We start from the raw sequence: 27,049 nt of genomic DNA, 5'->3' as shown, positions 1-27,049 counted from the left end.
GAATTCTATCTTGTTATTTACCAAAAAAATCCGAACTAAAGAATATGTGTCTCGCTTGATCATTAGTCACTGAGAGGTTAGAAATATATCTTCGCTTGACAGAAAGAGAATGGGCGTTCATTTAATCTTGATCCTTGTGGAGCGAAAGGGAGGCTAGACTGGACCTTCATGGCCTCCTAGATAATATCCATAAATGACTTGTTTTTGGTAAGGGCTGAACATTACCATATGTAAATTCAGGTGCATGATACACATCGGTACTCCAGTGCATTTCTCCCTCTGAGTTAGAATAAATATGTTTTCGAACCCTCTCTTTAAAATTCAAAATGGATGTTCCTGCGCGAATCTCAGCAATCACTTGTTCTGATTCTACATATTGATCATTTTGAACTAAAAGAAAACTTTGGGGTGGAATATTCACATTATGTATAATATCTTCACTCTCAATAGTTACATACAAGTCTATAGAACATAGAAAAGCCGAATGTCCGTGACGTATACGTGTCGGATGAACCAAATCCTCATTGAATTTTATTTTTCCATTAGAAGGGGCTCGTACATGTTCTGCAGTACCCCCTGTGAATACTCCGCCAGTATGAAAAGTTCTTAATGTTAATTGAGTACCCGGTTCTCCAATAGGTTGACCCGCAATAATACCTACAGCTTCCCCCAATTCGACCAGGTCGCCGTGAGTAGGACTCCGGCCATAACATAATCGACAAATCCAAGATGTACTCCTACAAGTGAAGGGAGTTCGAATAGATATTGGTTGTGCTCAAAAGGTTTTGAATCTATTGATAAGTCCAATTCCAATATCTTGATTTCTAGTGGCAATGCATCCTGGACCCATATATATATCGTCCGCTAATACACGACCAATTAATGTTTGGATAAAAATTCTTTCCAGTATCATCCCATTTTGAGGACTAACAGAAATACCTCAAATGGTGCCACAATCTGTTCGACGTACAACAATGTGTTGAACTACCTCAACAAGCCTGCGCGTGAGATATCCAACATCTGATGTTCGTACAGCAGTATCCACAACTCCTTTGCGGACTCCGTAGCAAGAAATGATATATTCTGTTAAAGAGAGTCCTTCACGTAAATTACTTTGAATAGGTAAATCAATCATTTGTCCTTGAGGATCCGACATTAATCCCCTCATACCTACTAATTGATGTACCTAAGATGCATTTCCTCTAGCTCTTGAAAAAGACATTATATGGATTGGATTAAAAGGGTCAATCATCCTAAAATTGGGATTCATTTCTTGTCTCAAATATTCACTTGTAGCATACCATATCTCAATGGATTGACGTAATTTTTCTACCGCATGTGCATTCCCATAATGATGGTGTTTTTCCAAAATCAAACTTTGTTGTTCAGTAACTTGAACTAGCCATCCCTTAGAAGGTATTGTTAAAAGATCATCAATTCCTAATGAAATGGATGTAGCGGTGGCTTGCTAAAAACCCAGAATCTTTACTTGATCTAGGATGTGTGATGTATATGCCATTCCGAAGTGATCTATTAATCTACTAATAAGTCGTTTCATAGCAGTTCCGTTTATCGCTTTATTGTGATAGACCAGATTGACCCGTTCTGCCATAAGTACCTCCATATTCTGCTGAGTAGGATTCGACAATGGGTTTGAGTCAGTGATTGGAAAACTTTCTTTTCTCGATCTTGAGTCGCGTAGAAATTCCGGAACTGTGATCCTAGTTGAACCAGAGAGACCTGAATTCCCGCTGGTATCATAGAATTACTTAGCTTAGGTACCATATGAACAGGCCCGACAAAACCCTTGTATGGCTTCTTCGATTTCTCGATAAAGAGAAATATGACCAACAGTGGTTCGAATGTATGTCAAAATAATTTCTTTTTTTATACTTCTTATTATTAGATAGTGCTCATAAATCTCATAATAGGTACCCAAAGATTCATAGTGAACTTCGATGGGAGCTTCTCATGAAGCAATAACGCGTTGATCTAGTCGCCATCGGAGCCACAAAGGACTATCTAAATGGATTTTTTTCTGCCAATAAGCTCCAATTGCATCATAGGAATTGCGAAAAAAGAATTCTTGTTTTTTCGTATACTTATAGTCAATTCTTTCATTTTCATTTTGATAGTCTCTGTGATTACATGGATTATGCCTATTTACACAAATACCTCGACGATTCCTGCTCGTTAATACATAGAGTCCAATAAGCATATCTTGGGTTGGTACGGAAATGGGATCCCCAATAGCGGGAGATAAAAGATTCATATGAGAAAACATAAGTAAACGGGCCTCCGCTTGAGCCTCCAAAGATAAGGGTACATGAACAGCCATTTGATCCCTATCAAAGTCGGCATTGAATCCCTTACGAACTAATGGATGTAAACAAATAGCGCGCCCTTCTACCAAAATAGGCTGGAATGCCTGTATGCCTAATCTATGCAGAGTAGGTGCTCTATTCAGCAATACAGGATGCCCCTGCATAACTTCCTGAAGTATTTCCCATACAATCGGTTCTTTTTCCCGAATTTTACTCTTAGCAACCCTTATGTTCGAAGCTCGATGTTGTTTACTTAGACCACAAATTACAAATGTCTGGAAAAGCTCTATTGCTATTTTGCGAGGCAATCCACATCGATGTAATGAAAGTGAAGAGCCTACGACAATGACAGAACGCCCCGAATAATCGACCCGTTTACCAAGCAGAGACTATCAAAATGAATAGTTTGTCTATATGTATTGAAAGTTAAGTACTTTAAGTTAGAGAGGTATCTGTTACTTGTAAGTACCATATTCTATTATATTATAAAGACAAACTTTGTTTAAAAAGACCCAGTCACAAAGCAACAAAAAATATTACCATAAAGGAACTAGGCATTGTCTGTGTGATATATGCCCTCACATAGCAGCCATGTGAAGCCATTTGAATAAGTGAGATACATTTTGTTATTACATAATTCTTGTGACTAATGATTACCGAACACATAAGTAAATGCATCAATTTTTTATTTACATATCAACTATTACTGATTAGATTAGACAGGACCATACAATTCTGAACCATCAAATAATTTCTCCATGTACATGGCTAGTAACTAAAAATATCAAAGTAACTTTACTTCTTCACTTCAAAACATTGAAGTTAATAAAAAAAATGATGGTCATTTTATTATCTTAAAAGTAGGGAGAGAGAGAGAGGAGTGTCATGCCATGTTCCTTGATATACTTTATGTCATTTGTGTCCTTAAGATATGTTCACAAAAAAACAAGAGTTCTTCAGTATAAGTCCTAACATCTGCATGTGAGTTCTAGCTAGCTAGTGAAAGAAGGAAGATAAGGAAAAATTGGTTTGTTTGGTTTGACTCCCCATGGCTTGCAGCTTGAACATGTTCAACAATGAGCAGCAAGGCCTCTGCACCAATTCCATGGGTCCAAGAATCTCCTTCTCCAATGATTTTTTGGACACCCAACAACCAATCAACCACGAAAAGAGCTACAGAGAAGCCCCCGTGTCGTCGGATTTTGAATTCTCTGCAAAAAGCAACGCCATGATCTCTGCAGATGAGCTCTTCTTCAAGGGGAAGTTGTTGCCATTGAAGGAAAACTGCGCCAAGATGACCCTGAGAGAGGAGCTCCTCATCCACGACGACGACCACGAGTCGGACAATGTGTTTCCATGGATGCCAAAGGGTTCAGGCCGGTGGAAGGAGCGGTTGGGACTGAAGAGGACTCACATTGTGCCAAAGAAAGCTGATCACAAGAGTTTTGGGACTTTAGAGACCATAGAGGAAGTAAAGAAGACTATGTTGGTTCATGAGGAGGCATGTGCCACAAACACAGGTAAGATATATATATATATATATATATATATATATATATTTCCTAATAGAAAATTGTAGTTTGGAAACTTATGAAGTAGTTGAAATTAATTATAAGTTTTGATTTGTTTCTTTGTTACAGAAGCTAATTGAAGGAGGAGCTTTCATGGTGAAAGAGGGAAGGGAAGGTGGATTTGTTTCCTCTGATGTTAGAGAGTAGTGTTTGTATGGTTTAACTCTCCATCCATAACAAATAGGGATGCACATTTGTGTATGCAACTATTTGCCTTTGTACAAATGTGTTTGCAGGTTGAAGATTTTCATGTAATAAAATGTATTGTTTAGTCTAAATAATGCTTTGTATTGATTCTTTTGGTATGTGAAGTTGGATATCTTTTATGTTTTACAAATATTAGGATTTGAAGTCTTATTTTTTTTTTTTTTTTTTGGAAATTTTTTGGGTTAGCTCTGAAATTGGCCTTTCAATTTGAGCTTTGGATGTTGCATTTCTCATTATGTTTCTTTTTTCTTGGAATTATTTGTTCATCATCATCTATAGCAACAAGTTCAATCTATATATTTCAGATGATTTAGGATCTGTAAGTTGTTGTGGAATTCATGTCTGAAAAATCCATTCAACTGGTCAAACAAACTCATGGTTAGGTTTGTCAGTTTACCTAAATGACAAATTCCAGGAAGGCACCTCTTGCTTTATGTACCATTCATTACATTGTGTGAAGATAAGAAGTTCAAATTGTCTAAGCAATCTAAAACGTGTAAACAACTATGCTACAATTGTCCCCACATGGGTGTGAGACCCACTACAATAACCCACACTCCGCGCATACTTAATCGGTTATGACTCTCAACAATTAAAGACACACCCCACATCTTTTAGTCGGTTGTCGACTCTGAACTAATTAAAATTTTTCCTTGTGTAAATACTACGATTAAAAGAATAATGCTATCACGAAAACTCTTTCATGAAATTTCTTTATTGTTGATTGAGAATTTCACCTCTCATAAAAAAATGTCCGAATTCGAGTGGTTAATAAGCAAAAAGCTCATCTTCATCTTCTTGTCATGAGATGAGATCCTCTCTTGATAGCATTGCACTGATGTATAATAAACTTTTGAGTACAAAAGTTCATATCAAAATCTGGTAGGATTCAAAGTAATAAAAATAAAAAAATAAATTAGTGTTTTCATGAATTAGTCTTTTTATACGATCCCTCTGAAATAAAAATTCTGCTAGTAAAAAAATGAAAAAATTACTTAGAATTGTTTTTAAATATATCACAGCATATTCAATTAAAAAACCACATCAGACATAATTGAATTATGATTGGGTTAGACCTGGGATGGCACAAAGTTAAATTCAAATTGTTCAACACCTCAGAAATAATCGAATTAACCTGCCCAAGCAATATCCCTATTAATATATTAACAATCTATATTTCTCTCTTTTCTTTCTATTTGTCAAATGAGCAGTAAAAAATCAACATTAATAACTAATTACATTATTTACAAATATAAACATCCTAAAGCCAGTCACCAAAACCTTCTATTTTATTTTTCAGAAAAACAGAACCTGCATTTATCATTGCATGAGAGCTAGAGTTTTTAATCACATAACCACAAGATGTTTTGGAAGAACAATGAGATAAAATTATCTAAAATGGAAGACAGATAAGATTTGATGAACTTTACAACAGACAATTGCATATACTACAATTGGGACATTAAAAGAATACGGCAAATAAATGTTACTATACACTATACAACTCACTAATGCCGATTGAATGACTATAATTACAAGGCTCGGCTTGGTTGTGTCATCATATATGCGTCGTCGCTTCATATTAACAATTTGTACAGGATTACTGTCATGTCTTCTGACCCTAAAGAATGTGTTTAATGGGTTCATCCCATCTGTACACCTGCAACTATTAATACATTGAGAAAATCAGTTTCCAAAATTGGGTATTAGAGATAATAATCTCTTAAATTAAACGAGCGACAGAGCTGAAAAGTAACAATATCGTTTAGCCATCAAAAACAAGTGACAAATTCATTTTACTTGATAACATATAAATGCATAGGCATATCTACAACCAAAAATACACGAGTTAATTCTAGAAGAGCTTTAACTTACATGGTAGCTAAGTCCCCAATGTAGTAACTAAAGGGAACTTCACAACGAATTTCCTTTTTCTTCTGAATCATTTCTTTTTTTTTTTTGGGGGGGGTGGTGGGGGTTGGGGAGGAGCTGATGGGAACCGAAAGTTCTTCAATAAATGAGTTCTGGTTCTAATCCTCTGCGTATCAGATATAGTTAAAAATAAGTAAATCTCGACATCCTAAAATGTGTGCAATGAGCAAGCAAAAGAGAAGTATATTGCACGCGGCTATTCCAAAATTTCAATACCAATTATATGGATTCCCGAGGCTGAGTTGGACCCAAATATTTTTCCATCGACTCTTTCTTGTGCTCCGGATTGAGGCTGCAAATAAAGTCACCCAAGGTTTTGTCCCAGATGTTGTCAAGATGAAAAACCTGGCTAACTTCACACAAACAGAGACAGAGAGATGAGAGTTGACCTGTTCCTGACACCAAGAAGAGCACAATGCATAGCACGTGCAGCAGCGGAGGCTGGAGCTATTGCAGCTGCAGGAGCTGCCTGAACAGCAGTTGCCAATGCAGATCCAACACCAACGCCGCGCTGGTATCTTTTCAAGGGAGTTCTAACTAAAGCAGAAGCACATTTGCCCATGCCATCACCGATACTCTCATATGCCTGTCAAAGTAAGGGCATTAAAACCCTTGGTCGGTACAAATGCAGGTAACCTTTCCCCCAAGGTCAAAATAAAAGGAATTTAGAAAAAATAAGGAAATATTCTTATTGATCAGTATCTCTGCTGGAACATTATATTATTCTATCCTCTTTCAGGCCAAAGATATGCATCACATAATTTCAACAGATTGAAGAGAACTTTCAGATAAGTAAAAGAAAATCCTTGTTCTTCAAAAAGCTAAACAAGGACTAAGTGCATCAGGCTAAGATACACAGCAATGCATTTTTTGTAAACCTTCTGTGAAGAGGATGGAATAATATGAGGAAGCAGTACTTCGATTGTAATTTGAAAGATCAAAACCTCCAAGCTGTTGCTCTCAAGAGCAACACACATCACAACCCTGGTCCAAGATTTAGGGCTATACTTTTAAGTTTTAACATCACTGAGTGAACACCTTATATTATAGACAAAAAGCTTCAGTTGCCCCCCAAAAGGTATCATTTTAAGGTTGACTAGATTAGACCATGCTTTAAAAGCACGCCAACACGGTAGTTTGAAACTGCTTCCTAACCAGAGTAACTTTTTTTAAGTTTACATATTGAGTCCAAATTCTAGCACACTGCAAACATGGATACAATAAAATGAGAAAAAATAAATAAATAATAATTACACGGAACTTCCAAGCACTAAATCATCCACATCACTTGATGTGAAGATTCCTGGAGTTCGGATGATTATTTTTGTTTCACATACTCTCTTACATTATTTATATATAAGAATTCTTTTATTTTTTATAAAAAAAATAAAAAATAAATAAAAAATAAAAAGAAAAGAAAAGAAAAGAAAGAACGAAACACCCTGCTTGGGCCAAGGGGATAGAAGTTGCATCCATTAGAAATCATATTTCCTTTACATCAATCCAATACCTCTTCTATAAATCTGAATATGCAGATCAATACCAATATTTCAAACAACAGGTAATGCAAGCGTACATGATTTTATACTAGTATTTTGAAGTCCAATTATGCAAGCAACACTACACAATGAACAAATGAATTTCCAACAAGTTAGAATATTCACCTGTTGCAATCCTTGCCGAGCATCTTTCGGCTGATTAGATCTTATGTTTGATTTCTTTCTGCTTTGTACAGGATGTTGTACCGAGGGTGGAATGCTTGTAAGTATGTATTCTGCTTGGAGCAGGATGTCGTGTGCCCCTGCTGCCAAATGCACTCCTAACCCAACAGCTTCCAGTGAAATGCTTCTGAGAAATGCAATTGTACCTGAAACAATATAGCTGCATCATTGCTATCTAGACTAAATATTTCTTTCAGTAACAATTAGAGGAGAGGTCAAAAAGTTAACCACTAGGTTGGAGAACAATTAGAGGAGAGGTCAAAAAGTTATCAGAATTAGAACAATTTTTTGGATGCTGGTTAGGAGGGGGTAAATAATTAATTTTACATGTACATAACGCTCTCCCAAATCTCATAAACTGACAATATATTTAGTTATCAAATAGAAGTCCATGTTCCAAACAAATGCTAAATCAATAAATTGATTGCATTGATTGCATGAAGTATAACCAAGAAAAAGTGACGATGCACAGAACTCCGTGCTTTATAATTCATTTCCTCCACATACAGGACAACATAAATTATTACTTTTAGAGTAAATCACCCTCAAATATGCTTCTGTAAACAATTTGAAAACGCTATTATAATCTTCTTGAAGAGTGTATATTAAGTGAGACACTTTTCTCACACGACATAAGAAATCATTAACCAATAAATAAAAGCTTAGAGATACCCACCACAGCCATATAGTGAGACCCCTATGAATGAAATGCGCGCAAATTAACACATAAACTATATATTCTGAACAATGATCAAAATTGTCTCCAATTTTCGTTTCAGTCAGTTGAGAAATGGAAACATTTCCAATGGAAATGGCAAAAAAGTTGGAAATGCATGAAAATACTCGGGAAAATTAAGTAAAATTTATTGATGAGCGCATATAAGCTACGAAATGCAAAATCTATGAATTAAGATGCGTTTTTGGCCTACACATCCATCCACAAAAAAGCCATTAAGGTGGATTTGAAACGGTAAAAACAAATGTGAATAATAACTAAGTAGCATGGACACGGATACAACACGACACGGAAAATTCTAAAAAATTAGGACACGGATACGGCGGGGACACGGCGAATAATAAATATATATATATGATGATGTAGTAGTTTATGAAATTAAGAGTAACATTATTTTTATCAACCCAATAATGAAAAAAAATTGGGCTTTGCTGGGTTTAAAATAGAATGATAGAAAGAGGATTAAGAAAGAGAAGTAAACAAAGAAACAAAGAGGGTTAGGGTTTTGTTAGAAAAAGAATTAGGGCTTAGTTACTAAAAATTCATAGAAGAGAAGAAGTTAGTGGAAACAAGAGAAAAAGGAAAAAGAGAGCGAGAGATAATTTTGTTGTGAAAGGAAAAAAAAAAAAACAGAAGGATCTAGGGTTTGTGAAGAAGAATAAAGAAAAAAGGAGGACAAAGAATAAGAGAGAAAAGAGAGGAGAGAGAGAGAGAGAGAGCATCCACCGGGACTGAATCTTGGTTGGTGGGAGAACAAGATAGAGTCAAAGACGGTCGTGCCAAAGTTTGAACCTTTGAACTAAAATATAATCATATATATCTGATTGTTTGATATTAAATTGTTTTAGAAAACAACTTCTTTTAAGTAATTATTTAATGACGCTCCTCATATTTACAATTCAACCTAGCTTTCTTTCTAAGAATTCCTTAAAATCCTTAAGTGCCTTACTTCTTAAAAAAAAAAAAAAAAAATCCCCAAGAATGGGACACGAGTGTCGGACACATATCCATGGCGTGTCCATGCCGTGTTCGAATATTCAGAAAAATAAAAATAAAAATCCAGACACGCTTTTTGGCGCGTCTGACACAGATTCTTTGCCCTTTTAGGCGTGTTCGTGCTTCCTAGGAATAATTCATTGAAATCACGTAGAACAATTTCTATCAGTAATTTTTTTCCCCATCGAATATTGATTTATACATGTAACAATAAATTGCTATCATCAAATATAACAGGATGATATAAAGGCATGAAGTATATGATATATGTGAGATAAGAACTTGAACACAAGTTACAAACAAAATAACAACCTTAGCAAAACAATTAAGAAGCTAGGCTATAACAATTAGCAAGTGAGCATTGCAATTAATTTCCCCCCTAAAAGAGAAGAAGGTCTCTATGATTGGACTAAAAAATTCAACAGTTTCAACAGAAATAAGTTTGTTTCTGTGTAAACATATGGTATCTGTTTTCTATTCATGTTCATGGTTATTCACCAAGACTGGAAATGTTTCAGCAATTTCAGTTGAAACAAAAGGAAATTTTGATCCTTGTTTGTGAATCAGTGAGTAGGATCATCACAGTTACCAATGTAAAGAAAGTTTCAGCTGTCAAAGAGACAAAGACCATACTACTACTTCACTAAGCCACATCCTACTGTTACCGCAGTCCAAGAATTTTCTAAACAAGACAGAGGCGACTACTTTTCTAGACAGAGACGCCAACCCCAGAACAGCCCAGATGGCAATGGTAAAACACAACTGTAATTACAAATGTTATTCATAGATTAACCTTCAGGCTCTGTTGCATGGACTCCTATTTTCCTTCACGCACCCATGCTGACACGATACGACATGGGTACGGATATAGGATATGTGTCCGAGACAAGAAACCAAATTGGAAACCCCAATCCTTCACATGGTTAGATTGAAAGACAATAAAAAAACTCAAATGTAATAGAAAGGGTGAGTTTCTTATTAAAAACAATATTAACCATTAACCAGAGAAAAACACATAACGTCGTTAAAACGCAGTATGCGTCAATGTACCTGTATCCAACCTTAACACACACTCGCACCCAATGCACTTAACAGGGTCCGCATAACATAGGTTTCTGGTACAATGATTTGCAGATAATACAGAAATATACAGTGGTTATTCCTATGATTTGCATGCTTCAAATTTAATATAAATCTATTTCCTCTGATTTAATCACACCTACATTCACTTCAAATTACCTGCCGAAAGTCTCAAATCTCTAAGTGGGTTGAACCATTGAAGACATAGCAAGCAAGAAATTTCTTAAAGGTTAAACCTAATACTAATTGAGTTCAAAATGAAAATGAAAAAAATAAAAATAACATAAACAACAACGACGACGACGACGTAGGATAGTGTGGTTCGGTTGTGTGCAAAATACTTGCATCAACATAAAAGAGCAAGTCAATCCACATTGAATAGACAAGGAGGACAAAAGAAGGCCAAAAGGTATATTGGTTGATGCTTTAAAGGAAGACATGACAGCATATAATATAAACTGAAAATGTAGCTATTTGGAGCTGAATGGCGAAAAAGGATTCGTTTTAGGCAAAGACAAGTTGTTGGGTTAACATGTGGTTGAGTTCAGTAAGCATAATAGAAAGCCAACAGTTGGGTGTTTTAATATAAATTTTAAATTAGGGGGGCTGTACTCTCCAAATCAGCCAAGTTTTTACTGATACCCTAAAGGTGATTTCTGCTTAACAAATTAATTTTAGTATTCTGAGATGCATGAGCATTATATTCGTTCTTCTTCACTTTCCAACCAAACAATACAAGCGACGCCAGCCACATATACACACAAACACATATCAACATTTATTATTTAACACACAAATCAGGTCTGGCTCATGACACATTTTTGCATAGCATGGACAAAATTTTTCCATTATTAATAGATGAAACAAGTATTTTACTTTTACTGCAAATGGGAAATATGTATTATACTTCCAACTAAAGCACATCTTACATATGAATATTAAACACTGAAACTCCAAAATAAAAAAGGAACCCATTTTGCTGCTTATATAGTGAACCAATTTGCCTACAGATTTGTTTACCTCTCTGCATCCCCTTGATTAATCTGCGGTCCTTCTTGTAGTTCTTCACTGGCAGAGAAACCAACTTTGCAGCCCCAGAACCAACAGCAACCAACGATCGAATGGGAGGGAGGCCTTGCAACAGTTTATGAATCTACGTTGTAGAACATATAAACCATTATCATGAACACACAATGTTCGTTAGAAAGAAGCCTGATATTCCAAGAAGTACAAAGGATGCAACTAAAACCTGATTTTGTGAAATATCCTCCAACCACTCCCCTATTATTGTTTCACACACACTGCTCCAGCCATAGATACCAACAGCATGAACATGTTTGAGTTGTAGTTCAACCCCCTGCATCAACATTAACCAAACATTCAGTTCACCAATTTAAAATGCAACTTTACATTGCACTCCTGACTCCTTTGTACCTATGGTCCAAATGCAAGGAAAGAAAAAGGTGGTTCACTACATTCCCTCGTAAGGAATAGAAAAAAGGTGGGTGTCATTCAATGGCTAAAGAGGCATAATCATAAAGGATTGCTCAGGTAGATGGGCTTATCACCAAGCCCAGCATGATGACTTGAAGTCAGGTGGAGATTTCAATCCTAACTGACCTCAAATCTTCAAAGGCTAAACCCAAGCGGCAGAGATAATTATGTTGGCCAGCTTGAGCCTGCACAGTTTGTAGCCTAATCTGCAGGTGATCTCTCTCTTAACTCCACACAAAAAATACTTCAAATAGTAAATACTCTCTCTTAACCTAATCTGCAGGTGATCTCTCTCTTAACTCCACACAAAAAATACTTCAAATGCAAGGAAAGAAAAAGGTGGTTCACTACATTCCCTCGTAAGGAATAGAAAAAAGGTGGGTGTCATTCAATGGCTAAAGAGGCATAATCATAAAGGAGAATTGTTCAGGTTGATGGGCTTATCACCAAGCCCAGCATGACTTGAAGTCAGGTGAAGATTTAAATCATAACTGACCTCAAATCTTCAAAGGCTAAACCCAAGCTGCCGAGATAATTAGGTTGGCCAGTTTGAGCCTGCACAGTTTGCAGCCTAATCTGCAGGTGATCTCTCTCTTAACTCCACATAAAAAATACTTCAAATAGTAAATACAGCTATATATCAAATATTTCATTGATCCAATGAAGTTCACAACACGAAATAGTATTATCTCTAAACATTGGCATTTTGTTAATATATTAATAAATAAATAAAAAGCAAAAAAATTCAGCAAATGCAACAAATAGAATGTTGTGACACTACTAGTATTCAGGTGGGTAAGCTGGATTTGCATAAGTACTCTCTTCACTTCATAGAAATTGCAATTCTGAACTCCTATACCTTCGAAAGGTTAACTGCACACAACATAAAGATCAACACAAGAAATAAGGACATTACCTTCCAAGGAACCAGGTTAACAAGTTCCACATACTTCCCACCCCTTAATGCTGCTAGGTCAACACGGCAGGGGTTGTAGTCAACCCGAAGAAGAACGGGCCATATATCAAACTTCTGAAACCAAATTCAGTAATATTAGTATATGAAGTTTGACCTACGATACAATTCCTTGAGGGGGAGTGTGAGAGTACCAACTAGGAAAAAAAAATTTGACCTACTACTAAGTGCTCAAGCAAAGAGCTGAAACACAGATTATTTAACAAAATGACATGTCAAGTTTAAGCCAAGCAAAGAGCTGAAACACAGATTATTTAACAAAATGGCATGTCAAGTTTAAGCCAAGCAAAGAGCTGAAACATAGATTAGTTAACAAAATGGCATGTCTATTTTATTCCAAGGATTGAAGTAGAATTATACATTTATCTAGTTAAGCTCAACTAGGCAAGAACATAGACAATGGAGAAGGAAACACAGACAACTCACCAATTAATGGCTCACTGACAAAAGCACATGAATGTCTGTTTGTAGTAGAATTGGAAAGATGCAGGAAGATACAGTTTTTAGTAAAAATGAAGTTAAACCACCAAGGGCTTTAGCTCAAGTGGTGTCTCCTCTTCCTTCCGAAGGGAAGATTGAGGGTTGAAGTCCAACAGGTCAAATAGTGTGTGGCTTACTTACCAAAAAATAATAATAATGAATTTAAACTACTTGCCTGAAAATATGGAAGCAATGCCTCCTCGGTAATTGTATGGCTCCCAAAATTACTATTGTTTCGTAACATCATTGATTCACCTGAATCCTGAGAAGGACATGGAGACTGATCAACTGATGAACACTTTCCCCCAAAGAAATTGATGAGAAAATCAAGTTGAGACTGATGAAGATGCAAACGCATAGGAAGGAATGCAATGCGTAACCTGAAAGGGGAAAAAGTTCAAATATTTAGAACTCAAAAAAGCACTTCAATTTTTGCCTGTCCTTCATTTAAATATGGACCGCTCCTGCCATTTCTTTTTGTAAAAAATCAAGCAAAGAGGAGATAGAATATAGATTAAAGATCTAAGCAGGATGGGAAAAGATAAACTGTAATTTCCACCTCGCGGTTGAACGATTCACGTGCATCAGTGCATAAAATGATTATTTTAATTTTGTGGTGAAAAATGGCAATTTAACACACTCATGGCAGACTCCTAAATGTATTACAGGAAATAATTGGAAAGAATAATTTAGAAAACATAATTTTTCAAGAGTGCATTGTCAAACATATTTATAGAATCCAAAATTTTGATTAGTGCGACACAACTCCCAAACTTCTATTCTTCCCATTACGAAAACAATAAAAAACAGAAATATACTATTATGCATTATTGCATATTCTGTTAAAAAATTGTACATTAACTAATGTTCTTTTAGTTTGACACCTGTGCAGTCTCCCTGACAAGGCTTTACAGAAACAAAATGTTCGTATCAGTCAGGCACAGATCCCCCAAAATTCATAACTCTAAGGAGCAACCACAGTTTAATTTATTTAAACAAATGAATAAATTTTTAAACAAATTAGTTATATGGGCTACTAGATAATGCCCAAAGAAAAGGAGAAACAGAAGAAATAAAATAAAGCAGCAGCCATAGGACCATACCGGTACTCCTCAAGAGGGGTTTGAGGATCTGGTCTGACAGCTTCTAAGTCCAGTTTGAATGCTTTTGATGAGGATTCTCTAGGATGATCTTTTGACTGATAATATCCCAGCACCTACCAAACAAAAGAGTACAAGTGTTCAGAATTTCAGACTTCCAAACAAGAATAAGACAAGAAAAATAGAACTCATAAAGTGTCCCATCTTCAACATTACCAGTTTCCATGGAGCATCATTGCTGTTGTCATTAAGATGAATATCCTGAACCGTGAGAGAATGCCTAGATATACAAATTTCACCATCAGGGTAAATGTCGCACTGGAAGTCAATTCCAGACAATGCAAGCTCTAGGCATGCAGTTTTATCCCTTCCACAAGTAATTCCAGAATGCTGGACATTCTTCTTAAGGTCACACCAGTCAGAACCAGCATACATTCTCCATACAACATTGATGTTCCCAAGAAGTACACGCCCCTTAGCTTTCCTGTAATCTTCAGGTCTAGTACACTTGGTAGGAGTCTTGCCTTCTATAAATCGTTGCTGACCAGTTCGCTCATTGATTTCTGAAACATGGTTGTCTACAATTCTAAATGAGCTGTCCCCATACCATCCATTTCCTCGTACGACAACTCTATTCCCCGCATTCCTGGACTTGCATTTAAGAATCTCATGCGATGATTGGTTGTCAGGAGATAGTTCTGGCAAAGGGTGTTGTAACTCAGATAAGAAATAGCCTTCTATAAACTCTGGAAAACTTTTTTGTAAAAATGAGGTTTGCTTACTTTCCAATCCAATAACAGGCACTGCCCCAGTAAAAGAAAAATTATGCAAGAAGCTTTCAGAGTCTCCGGTACTTAAGTTACTTGCCTCTTTAAGAACAGCATCATCAAGCGATCTATGAAGTTGTGCCTCGTGGATGTCAGATTGGGTATCCAAATTTCCGTCCAAGTGAAATGCATCATCATGTATTTCATCCATCAAGTTGATTGCACCAGGTTTACTCTCTGTATCTACGCTTGATGTATGCACTTGAGAAGTGGATGGGATAGAATTTCTGTCAAAGAACCTGGTTTCATTACTCTCTTGTGCCTGCTGAACATTATTCCACCTAGTCTGCAAGTGCACAACTGATTCCTCTATATCAGGGGCAAAAAGCCGTTGGAGTTGAGCAGCCAGACGAATCAGACCAGAAGTGGTGTCATGGCAAGTGTCAAGAAAGATGTGGCATCCAGAACATTGTACTTCCCAGAGAAGGTCATTCTTACAGTTGAACCTCAGTAGTGCTTCAACATGCGCCTCTCGAGCAACTTTAACATAGCCAAGCCTAGTAAGATATTCTACACTATAGGTGCCGCCAACAATCTCAGCTGTAGACACTGGACAAAGGAGTAGCCCCAAATCTTGCACTCTAATTTTGTAGTCACTTTCAATAGAATCCGCATCCGTCGTATTAGAAAGTTTCAAGGACGATGCTGCTAAGAGACATGTAACACATTTTTCACCTATTTCTTCATAGACATTATCAGGGCTAGACTTGGAATCAAATAATTCACCAGCCACCAAATTCCTCAGGTAGGGCTCGTAACTCAAACCAATATCTACCAAGCTAAGAATAAAAGAAGATCCACAAGGTATGCTTTTTGCAGAATCCTCTTTCTTCAAACTGCTGTCACCTGCTTGTTCAATTTCAGGAGAGGGCATACTGAAAAAGGAGGGAATGCTATCCAACCAATCTAAGCGACCACCTATAGCAACGATAGTGCAGCATCTGACAGTTATGGATGTATAACTATGAGAACTCTCTGGATCACACAGGTACACAATATCAGAACCAGAACACCTGGAAGATAATATATTTGAACCTTCTCCATCACCACGTCCCATAGTAGAGTTGCTACACGATATCAGAAGCAGCTCTTCATTTGGAAATTCAGTAATGGAACCCCACAAATTGCCTTCACCATGGGTCACCCAAAGAAAATCGGCACCCCTGATTCCTCCGATATTTGACACAGACAACAATTCAAACTTATAAACTTCTACTCTTAAACTATTCCAAGAGCCAGGAAGTTCATTGTACATTGAGCCTTTTGTACTCTCTGGTTTTTCCAGGCTAACTGAAATTTCTAAAAGATCACATTCCACAAGAATTGATGTTTGAGATGCAGAAAATTCATCTGTAACTCCGACAGGGTCACTGCGTACACATGACAACCCATCCATCACCTCATGCAAAAGATGATGTAAAGCTTTATACTGAGAACTGCACAGAGTGACGCTTACAGGAGATAAATGGACACGCAGGAAAAATTTAGAGCTCAAAATCATCTCTTGTCGTGAAAGATTATTGATGTCTTCCATATCTTCAACGGTAGTTACAGACGCAAACTCATAATCTTTTCCTATGAATTTATTTCTGCCCTTCGAATCCTCTGATGTAGCTAGAAGTTTGGCTTTCTTTGCTATCCAAGGACCAGTCACGGCACCTTCCTGCCAAACCATACTAAGAACAGAAGGACAGCTTGTTCTGTCAGTGACAGACAGAATCTTTTGAGCAAAACATGTCTGCCTCTGCATGACACAGGAGTTCCTTCCGTCATTCTCTAAGGAAGCAGAGGTTATTAAGTACATGTCAAGGTCTCCCACATTCAGATGCAAGGAACAAGAGGTTGTTGAAGAATACCTCTTCTTAGAACTTCCAAAAGGAACCAGATTCAATGGCGAAGAAACTTCAAGAGCAACAAACTGATCCCAGGAAGAGTAGCTTCTAAAATCTCCAACATTCTCAAAAGGGAAACATAATATAACCCTTGCATTGAGGAGAAAAATATTACCTCTCAGACTTTCTTTTTGTGACAAGTTCATCTGATGAGAGGAAGAGGTACTTTTCACATCCCCGTGGTATGAAGGATTATAATTACCATTGAAGGCCTCGGATGGAATATCTTTCTTTGTGCTAATCATTTCAAAGGAATTTCCAACTTCCTTCAAAAGATCCAATACCATATTTATCAAATGGAAGTTCACCCAGAAAACAAACGGCGGCAACTTTAACGAAAAAGACGTTGGCCCCATGAAACTGCCATCAGAAGAACTTGAATTTATAGTAAATTGGCACTGACTAACACCTGAAGTTCTAAGCAACATAACCTTGACTACATCATCCCTATAAATACTTAGAGAATCTGCTCTGCTAGTGTATCTATCCCTGAAAGAATTTGCACCAACTGATCCACTTGGTTTTCCCAAATCAGCATCTTCTGCAGATGAGGAAAATGGAGGGAGAGCACCTTGGACGGCAGCTTGCATTTGTTGGATTGAAACAATCCGACTTTCGATATCATCATTGCAACCAGGCATACCAAAATTCATGACAGCATTCCCGTTGCTGAAGTGATCAGTGAGCTCAATATGCTCTACCGTCACTTCAAAATTAATTTCTCGAGGACAAACCTGTTGACCTCATCAAATGCTGAAGTTAGCGAAGAGGAAAACTGGACAAGACTGAGTAATAGAAACAACAGGAAAGAAAGGAAAATGGAAAAATAAATGAAGAAAAAATAATAAAAGTTATAACCTTCAAGACAAAAAACATGTCTTGGAATTCTGAACGCAGATAATGAACTTCTGAACCAATATTCATCTGATCACCATTCAGATCACAATGCTTTTGGTCTTCATCAAAAAAGGAGAAAAGAACAGAAATTCCAGCAACAGTTGCCTTAAGATTGGTTTCAACATGCTGCTGTACTGCACCCAAGAGGAAGGAAAAGAAAATTATAGTTGCACAGCAATATGACATTACTTTTTTGTTGGTCCAATCTTGACAATAGGCTGCTATACAAGCTTACTAAGAAAGTAGAACATTAAACAATCATATGAAAAATGGAGCCTAACTGAAGCAAAATAAGCAACAGGCAGTAATTAACTTTCATAAGAACCAAAAGTATCAGGCTGTAAAAAAACTTCCACCGGAACCACAACATAACTCCCATCTGTATTTCATGTATGAGAACTAACATAAACTAATTTAAAAGCACAATCAGATATACTGTTAGCAAAAGATTCATTTACAACAAGAGCAACTAGTCCACCCAAGAACAGGTTCCAAAAGAGACTCAAAATCATATTTTCAAGCTTATGGTTTTTACTGTATAGGCTCATTTCAAAACAGGGCTCCATTATAAAGCTAAGATAAAACTTCAGGAGAGCACCTCAAGGCACTCTTTTTTTATGTTGAAAGAAGCCTTACTGCTCACAATTTAAATAGTACCAATCATATGGATTAGCTTCATGCCTTTAGGCTTATGGTTATAATCCAGATCTAACACGTGCACCTATTTTGCATGTACTCAGGTGTGGGGAACCTTCAAATTTCAAAAACTTAGGACACAAGTTCGCAGCAAAAGAGTCCAAGCGCCAAAAAAAAGTGGATGTGGATGCTTAATTGAAAATACACCCAAAGGGCAAGGATGGAAAAGCAACATGATCAAAATGATACGGGAGTTGTGAAAGCTTCTATTGAAGATACATAAAAGTAAAAATTAAAGGGTTTATGTGCAAAAACAACAAAGAAATAACAGTGTTAGGTTTAATACAATCGCAGCATCATTCTCATCTTTGAACCAGAGTCATGTGAGAAAACCATGAGTGGTGTTTGACGGCTACCACCACATCTGGAAAGCTATTCCGATGAGGTTTCCAGCTCCAAGAATGACAGATGAAAAAATGAGTAGGACTGCACCCTACCGATCTCCCAAACCAGTATCCAGTGTTGTTGAGTGCCAACAGGAGTACCCTATAGTGAACTATCGAGTCCACGTAACACGTGCATCGAACCACCTAATCAAAACAGGGCTACTCCAAAAAGGTCTCTCTCTCTATCTCTCTCTAAATGAGTTAGTTCTAACAGTTGAGACCTTTATCTTCTCAAAATGAGTTATAAAGGTCTCAGGCCTTTTTTGGTAAAGGCAATGCTTTTATTGGCAGAAGATAAGAATCCATGAAAAGACGTAACCATGTCCAAATGAATTAGTTCTAACAGTTGAGACCTTTATCTATCAGTCTCAGCGTGAAGTGAGAAATTATGTTCACTACTGATGGTTTCAAAAGTCAAATCCAGATTCTTTTGTGTGGATTGGGAGAAATGCAGGATTCTTGGAAGCTTAATAGTGTTAAGAATTATCACCCAACTGACAACTTTGGGAAAAACCAAATGGTGCCAAAATCTTCTTTGACTGCTTGGGTCCTTTCGGCACTTGTGTGTTCATGTCTAAGTGATGCGACCTTGAAACTAGATGAGCCTCAAAAAAATTGTTGAATGGGCTAGAATTCAATACAATTGTTACATCATTTGTAGAACTTACAGAAGCACTATCTCCAAACAATTTCAACCATCCAATGAAAAGAATATTAGATAGTTTTGAATCGTATGACAAGAAAAATGAATACCATTAAGATGGGTGGCATCTCTTTCCTTTCAAATGGAAGGTTGAAGGTTGAGCCCTTAATGGGACAAAATGGGTACACGTGTGTGACTTACCTACCCAAAAAATAAAAAATAAATAATGAACTGTGTGTCTGGCTACCTTAAAATTCAGCATCTTCTCCACATAAATTCTAAAGGCTGACAAGAACAAGGACCTAGGTTGTCTGAGAATAGCCACATTTGTGCAAAATAACGCCAAAGGTTAGGACTATCTCTGGTGTAGTCCAGAATAATGCCATTATTATTTTGACAAGTGCCATTCGTACGAATTCTAATGTTAAATTATGCATTCAATTTTCTTTCCTTTGCAACTTCACTATTTTCACATCTCTTAATGAGCATAATAAGTGATTTACAACTATATGGGAACAAATATGTGTTATTGATTTAAATTCTACCCGTTTAACAAGAATCAAATTATGTATATATATATAGATTTTCAAAAAAGTAAGATTGAAAGTATGATTTAGTTGTCTCGCTACACATTATCAGAAGCTACATTATTTCATTAATTTTCATCGTACAAGTGATGGACAACAAAGAGAAAATGCCACAATAATATAGTAATATAAAAAAGCATGTTAAACAACACTAATATGAGAACTTCCTAATTTTCCAGAATATACATGTGATAAAGCATGTACCAGAGGGAATATGCAAAGATCCAGAAGCAAGGCTGGTTGCAGCAGTTATTGCACTGAAAACAGAACACGTCCAGTTCCACATCCCACTCTGTCCTAAAGCCGACTGGGAACTTCTCATTCCATCAAAACATTCGAAAAACTGATGTATGCTGCAGGGCACAATATATTATAGTTATTAGCATAACTCAAAGTTAAAATATATGAGTTGCATTAAACTTTAGATATTATAAAGAAAAATCAATTACAAATCTGGAATGTTTCTGATATCAACAGATGTAGATGCCATCATACCAATGAAAATTTTATGAACTTTGAAGGGCTAAACTTTCAAAAATGAATTATTTATACCTTGGGGAAAAAAAAAAAAAAAACACTACAGGATCAATGAAGTTCTGATAAGATACCATAAAAAAACAAATTCAAATGTGATTCTAAATTTATTCATTACACTTTAAAAGAAAAAAAAAATGAAGATCTGGAGCACAAAAGAAAAGTTATGGTTCCATTTAATTAGAGCATCATCAACCTCAAGAGACGCTGATGGGGGTCCCATAAAAATTTCTCTTTAGAACAACTAAATAAGAACTTTCAGACAAGAAGAAAGAAACACAACCTGGCCCCAAAATCTGGTTCTGCTTCACTTTTGTCTTTCTGATTTTTACTGTGAGACGATGGCACCCAATCTGATATAAGATGGGACCCTGGTAACATAGCATTTGTTACTGTTTCTTTCCCCGTTGGAGAAGAGAAGTCAGCAAAGAAACTTTCGTTGTTTGGTAGCACCTTATCAGTAGCAACCACACAAGAGCCTGAGATTGATGAATGGCAATGAGATGCTGCACTAAAATAAACAGACTCCGAATTCTGATGCACATTATCCTTGCTATTCTTACGCAAACCATTAAAAATTTCAAAAAGATATAAGAACCATTTTATGGAGCAAGGTTGAATTCTTAATACTAAAGGATCTATGTAAGCATCTGCATCCACTTTGCGGATATCTAAAGAACCATTCTTCCAAGGTATACTTAATTTCAGCGTCCCTGAAATTCCACCTTTCTCCCCAGTAACAATAGGAGTCATAGCACTTGATGGACGGCATCCTGAAAACCATTCATCAAAAGCTGCTCCAGAAGCAGATGGAAGGAGTACTTGATTGTTAACACTGTCCATTTGAAGAAATTCAAGTGTTGCTCCATGAAATTTTATGAAGTTTGTTAATCGACTGAATCCAAGAAAGTTATCAACAGTAACATCAGCATTTGAGTTAGCATCTTCAGAAATGCATGTTCCACATTCTGCTTCAGTAATTCGAAGAACCAAGGTTTTGCAAAACTCTGTCTGCTTTTCCTCTCCTAAACAGGGGTCAAAAGCGACAATCACCTTTGTAACTTTTACATGAAAGCTTGAAAGCAACCATTTCACCATCTTAGCAATGGTTTTAACTCCTTCGTGAACATCCACAGAAGCGGATGTCACAGCATTATCCACCATTTCATGCTTTAGTTCTCCCAAATCATGGTTGACAGAGTTGTTATTATCTTGAACCGGTATACAAGTTTCAGATCCAAATTGAGAATTATTACCCCCAAAGGGAGTAAGCACAAGCTCAAGTTCATCAATCTCAATCTGACAACCTTTTCCCTTCCACGGCATTGTGACTAATAAAGAGCCAATTGACCCTTCTTTCACAATCATTGCTGCTGCAGCACCAAACTGAAAAAAAGAAAAAAGAAAAAGGCAGGCAAAATTATATTATTAGTACATGAAAACCTGTGCGAGCATGTGTACATATACACACACACACACACATATATATATATTTAGAGGGAGAGAGATATTTCATTTATAGAAGGCTACTGAAGTCTTATCAATGATAACAGCCTCTTCCCTTGAATGGTGTCCCCTGTTATTCCCAAGCTGGAGTTGTGCATGCCATACTTATGAAAAGTTTAAAAAGGGATACAAATTAAAATATACTCTCTCTTTTTTTTTTCTTTTCTTTTTTTATAAGTAAGAAAATACACTCCCAATTCGACACACCCATTCACTATGCCCCAATAGAGACTTAAATCCTCGACCTCTCTTATAAGTATAAATACATACACATATAACTTAAAAGGTATGCCGTAAACCCACAATTAATAGATGATCATTTCTTATTATCTCATCTCATGTTAATTTTGGTCGTTTGTCTTTTACCTTCTATGCAAACTAATCTTTCTTCTCTCACCGGGGCATCTATAGGCCTGTGTTAAATATATCCATACCAGCTATGGCTATTGGACTCAGATAACACTCAGCCTTTTGGCCCTCGTTCCTGTGAATGCAATAAAGCCCTTTAACCAACTACCTAAGACTACAAGATACTATGAGGGACTCATTCATCATCTTATAAAGAATTCCTCTATCTAGAAAATGGGAACGCTATCTCGGCCGAGTCTAGCGCCTCTTGCCGGTCGAATGGACGACGTCTTATGTGAAGGGGTTCTCTTAATACAGCCCAAGAATTCAAGCAGGTCTCTCTTTTAGTTACTCCTATCATCAACCTCAACATTTGCATTTCTGCTACACGAATTTGTTGTTTTTTTTTTTTAATGCCTAACACTTTGCTCTGTATAAGATAGCCGGTCTAATGATTGTCATATACACTTTCCCTTTCAATTTATTTGGTATTCATTTTGTCTACCCTATGTCAATTCTACTACTTATCCCCTTATTAATCTCTCCGTCCTTTGATATAATTGATCCTAAGTATCTAAAATGATGATTTTGAGTGAGGGTCCTGGTCTTGAATTGTTATCAATATATTATGATTTTCTACATCATTACTAAATTTGCATTACATATTGTTACGATAGACGCAGCGAACCAAGCAACAATTACGATAACACAACAGAAAAATAAGTACACCACACAAAGAACACAGATTTATACGTGGTTCGGTAAAGCCTACGTCTACGTTGGAGATCCGGCGAAAGTCCTCACTATGTGAAAAATCGGAGATTACAAGTTTCAACCCCTCACTCTCTATTCTGTATGAATTTCAGTGTCTCTCTCACAACACACTCAAAACCCTAAACGTCCTTATATATCAGGCTACAAGAGGGCACTAATTAGGGTCCACAACCCATGAGCAAAACGGGTCAAATCTCATCCAACGGGTCGTCGGGTTGAAAGCGGTCTGAAACGTGACCCGGCACCAAATTCGGACCACAACATCACACATATATTCTGTTTTAGTTCAAATAATATTTAAATCTTTTGACTGTAATACATTTCTCTAATTTTCTAATCTTGTTGCTAAGTTTTCTTTGAAATAATCCAATAACACTATGTCATCAGCAAATAACATGCACTGTGGAATATCTCCTTATGGGTCTTTTGTTATTTCATCTAAGATGATTGCGAACTGATATAGACTTAGCGCATATCTTGGTGTAATCCTACTTTTATAACAACATCACCTGCCTTCCCAGTTTTTGTATCCATTTACAAATCCTGAAGAACCATCATCATCATCATCCTTGCCCTTATCCCGTACAAAAGGGGTCAACCACATGAATTCTCTTTTTCCACTCTTTTCTATCATAAGCAATATCTCCAAATAAATTTAACTTTTAAAATCAGTTCGTATCACTTCATTACATGTTATTTTTGGTCGACCTTTTGTTTCTTACCGTCTATGCAAATCAACCTTCATCTCCTTACGAGTACATCTATAGGTTGGCGTTGAATGCCATACCACCTAAGTCTACTCTCTCTTATTTTCTCGCTAATAGGCGCCACACCTAATTTCTCCCTAATTGTTTGATTACTAATTTTATCTTTCCTAGTTATTCCTAACATCCATTTTAACATCCGCATTTCTTTCACATAGATGCATTGTTCGTGTTTCTTTTTTAACGCCCAACATTAAGCTGCATATAAATAGCCGGTCTAATGACAGTCCTATATACTTTCCCTTTTAACGTATTTGCTACTCGTTTATCACGTAAAACCCACTAGTGCTCCTCCACTTTGTCCAACCTATTCCAATTCTACTAATTACATCCTCATCGATCTCTCCATCTTTTTGTACAATCGATCCTAAATTTCAAAAATAATTACTTTGAGTAATGCTTTGGTCTAGAATTTTTATTGCTATATTATCATTTCCTATAGCGCACCTAAATTTACTCCATGTATTCTATTTTAGTTCTACTAAGTTTTAAGCCTTTTGACTCTAGTGACATTCTCCAAGCCTCTAATTTTATTGCTAAGGCTTCCTTAGAACTATCTAATAGCACTACGTCATCCACAAATAACAATCTATTAATGAAATAGGTATTTCTAAAAGGAAGTGATGACAGATTAGCAAATTACTAACTCTATCTGCGGAATTTAAAATATTAGACATCTAAAGAGTCTGTTGATTTTTAATCAAAACTGGAAGCTTCTCGAGCAACCAACTACATTAAAAATGAGTTCTACAACTACAGCATTCACAAACAAAATTCAACAAAAATTTCAGACACACAAAGGTCAAACAACATAGAAACCGTGAATTGAACAAAAATATGTAAAATGGGTGTACCTTTTGGTTGACATAATCGACATTGAGAGCAACATCAGATAGTTGAATCGTACCCGCTGCTAGCTGCACATCGAGCTGGTCAAGATCGATGTCGCCTAGGATAAATTGCCCTAATTTCTTCTTCAGCAAGAATTTGCAAACCCTTTTTATGGCCCACCGGGAGAACATCGCCTCCGCCGATTTGGCGATGTTCCACGGGAACATCTTTACGATTCCTGATTCCTTAAGAGTTAGAATTGTGGTTTTACCTGTGAAATTAGGGTTTCTGGGATGTGTTGGAGAACCAGAACTTGCTTGTGATTGAAGCTCTAATCTCCATCAGCGGACAAAAAGGACAGAGAGAGATGAGAGAGGGAGAGTGATTTGATTGATTACTTAGAAAGAGCCGATGAGAGAAACAAAGAGGACTTTTGAGACTTGTTTGGGCTTACGTGTTCATGCTGTCCCATATTCTATTAACAGTAATTCCAAATTCTAATTAAGCAGTTTTATACGGTACATCTACAATTAAATTGTTAGTATTGTTTAAGAGATAGAGTGATACTATTTAACTCAAAATTCTTTCTTAAATTTAACTTCTCAGATTACACATTATTTTTTATTTTTTTCATGATAAGAAATAGATTCTCACATTGAATCGATCTTTGTAATGACTTGAGCTCACCATTAGGAATGGCAATTAGACGGGTATAATCTATATGGAGTGGATGTGTCTAAATTTTTTATTTCATAATTCATACTCGTGATCTGTTAGAACTTATATGTGTTAGAAGATAAATGTATACGTATCTTGTCTTTTTTATTTTTATCTATATAATAAATAAATTGAACAAATCTATAAATTCTACCCAATATAAATACATTATAAATAATATATATATGTATGTATGTATGTACTTACATCTATAACACATACATCTATATGTTAATAAAATTTTTTGTTTTTTCAAATAAAATAGGGGGGTTTAAAATTATACATGTCCTTATGGTTCTCATATCAATACAATGGGGTGGTACAAATTGTCTTCCCTACCTGCCTCCACTAATTTGAAGGTAAAAAAACTCTACGTAAAATATATATATATAAATAATAATATTTGTTTATGGATTTTAAGTCACTCTAGTTGGTTGGAATAATAATTATTTCCCATTAAAAGATGAGTATTTTAAAAGTTAATTGTAATAGTAGTACGTATTAAATAAACCCTCTGGCTGTTTTCTTGAAAAACTATAATAATGGTGAAGGACAACCATGCTATCACTGCTTGTACGTTTTGTTGTCTTTTTGTGTACCATTGTGCATATAATATTTTGATGTAATGATTGTTGGAAGCATTTTAGAGCCATAGACATGGGTGGCTTAAGATTAGTCAATATGCTATTCTGAATTTTCAATTGGAATATAAATTGCTTTATCTTCTTCTTCTTATTATTATTATTATATACCACATCTTATTATTATTTGGTGAATCATAGATTATATATTTCACGTTGGGCCTCTCTTAATTCAAAAAAAAAAAAAAAAAAAACAAATTCAATCATTCTTCAAATAACAAATTGAGTTCATCTTCTCAGTTCTGATAATTTAGTAATATAAAATAAATTTCAAAGTAAGTGTAATATTGAAAAAAGAAAATTAACAATTGATAATATATTATATAAGGATAGAGTATATAACAATGTTGACTGTCAAAGAAACAACCCTCATTAAGTATTATTACTCCAAT

General features: G+C 36.1%; 2 protein-coding genes and 1 pseudogene across 4 annotated transcripts; 1 reads left to right on the top strand and 2 right to left on the bottom strand.

The window, feature by feature from the left end:
- Nucleotides 1-1,751: 1,751 nt before the first annotated feature.
- Nucleotides 1,752-2,927, bottom strand: LOC132295772 (DNA-directed RNA polymerase subunit beta'-like; annotated as a pseudogene).
- A 319-nt stretch (nt 2,928-3,246) lies between these two features.
- On the top strand, nt 3,247-4,232 carry LOC132294072 (uncharacterized). The gene is made up of 2 exons (XM_059791800.1): nt 3,247-3,844; nt 3,965-4,232. The coding sequence occupies exons 1-2, from the start codon at nt 3,373-3,375 to the stop codon at nt 3,973-3,975; spliced, it is 483 nt and encodes a 160-aa protein (XP_059647783.1). The 5' UTR covers nt 3,247-3,372; the 3' UTR covers nt 3,976-4,232.
- Nucleotides 4,233-5,491: 1,259 nt separating this feature from the next.
- Nucleotides 5,492-25,732, bottom strand: LOC132294071 (autophagy-related protein 2). Of its 3 annotated transcripts, none has more exons than XM_059791796.1 (15): nt 25,323-25,725; nt 21,360-22,462; nt 20,747-20,895; nt 18,192-18,364; nt 14,831-18,067; nt 14,618-14,730; nt 13,690-13,894; nt 12,978-13,091; nt 11,817-11,924; nt 11,588-11,720; nt 7,699-7,901; nt 6,424-6,620; nt 6,251-6,326; nt 5,978-6,140; nt 5,492-5,768 (listed from the first exon to the last, which is right to left on the bottom strand). In XM_059791796.1, the coding sequence occupies exons 1-13, from the start codon at nt 25,524-25,526 to the stop codon at nt 6,254-6,256; spliced, it is 6,012 nt and encodes a 2,003-aa protein (XP_059647779.1). In that variant the 5' UTR covers nt 25,527-25,725; the 3' UTR covers nt 5,492-5,768; nt 5,978-6,140; nt 6,251-6,253. The 3 variants fall into 3 exon arrangements, with proteins under 3 accessions (XP_059647779.1, XP_059647780.1, XP_059647781.1); XM_059791797.1 differs by having other exon boundaries at nt 5,492-5,762; XM_059791798.1 differs by lacking the exons at nt 5,492-5,768; nt 5,978-6,140; nt 6,251-6,326; nt 6,424-6,620; nt 7,699-7,901 and adding an exon at nt 12,558-12,637 and having other exon boundaries at nt 25,323-25,732.
- Nucleotides 25,733-27,049: the final 1,317 nt, after the last annotated feature.

This window comes from Cornus florida, unplaced genomic scaffold (assembly GCF_030987335.1).
Source record: "Cornus florida cultivar Cherokee Brave unplaced genomic scaffold, ASM3098733v1 CherokeeBrave_3.0.0_Hap2_Chr02, whole genome shotgun sequence".
In the NCBI taxonomy this organism is placed as follows: domain Eukaryota; kingdom Viridiplantae; phylum Streptophyta; class Magnoliopsida; order Cornales; family Cornaceae; genus Cornus; species Cornus florida.
This window is presented reverse-complemented; position numbering and strand designations above follow the sequence as displayed.

Bases quoted from the DNA above. Each gene is read 5' to 3' on its own strand.
- LOC132294072 (XM_059791800.1), top strand. From the start codon at position 3,373: ATGGCTTGCAGCTTGAACATGTTCAACAATGAGCAGCAAGGCCTCTGC.
- LOC132294071 (XM_059791796.1), bottom strand. From the start codon at position 25,526: ATGTTCCCGTGGAACATCGCCAAATCGGCGGAGGCGATGTTCTCCCGG. The intron at 18,365-20,746 runs GTACATGCTTTA...TCTTGGGTGCAG, and splicing joins ATCTTTGCATATTCCCTCTG to TACAGCAGCATGTTGAAACC. The intron at 6,327-6,423 runs GTCAACTCTCAT...CTTTATTTGCAG, and splicing joins CTTCTTGGTGTCAGGAACAG to CCTCAATCCGGAGCACAAGA.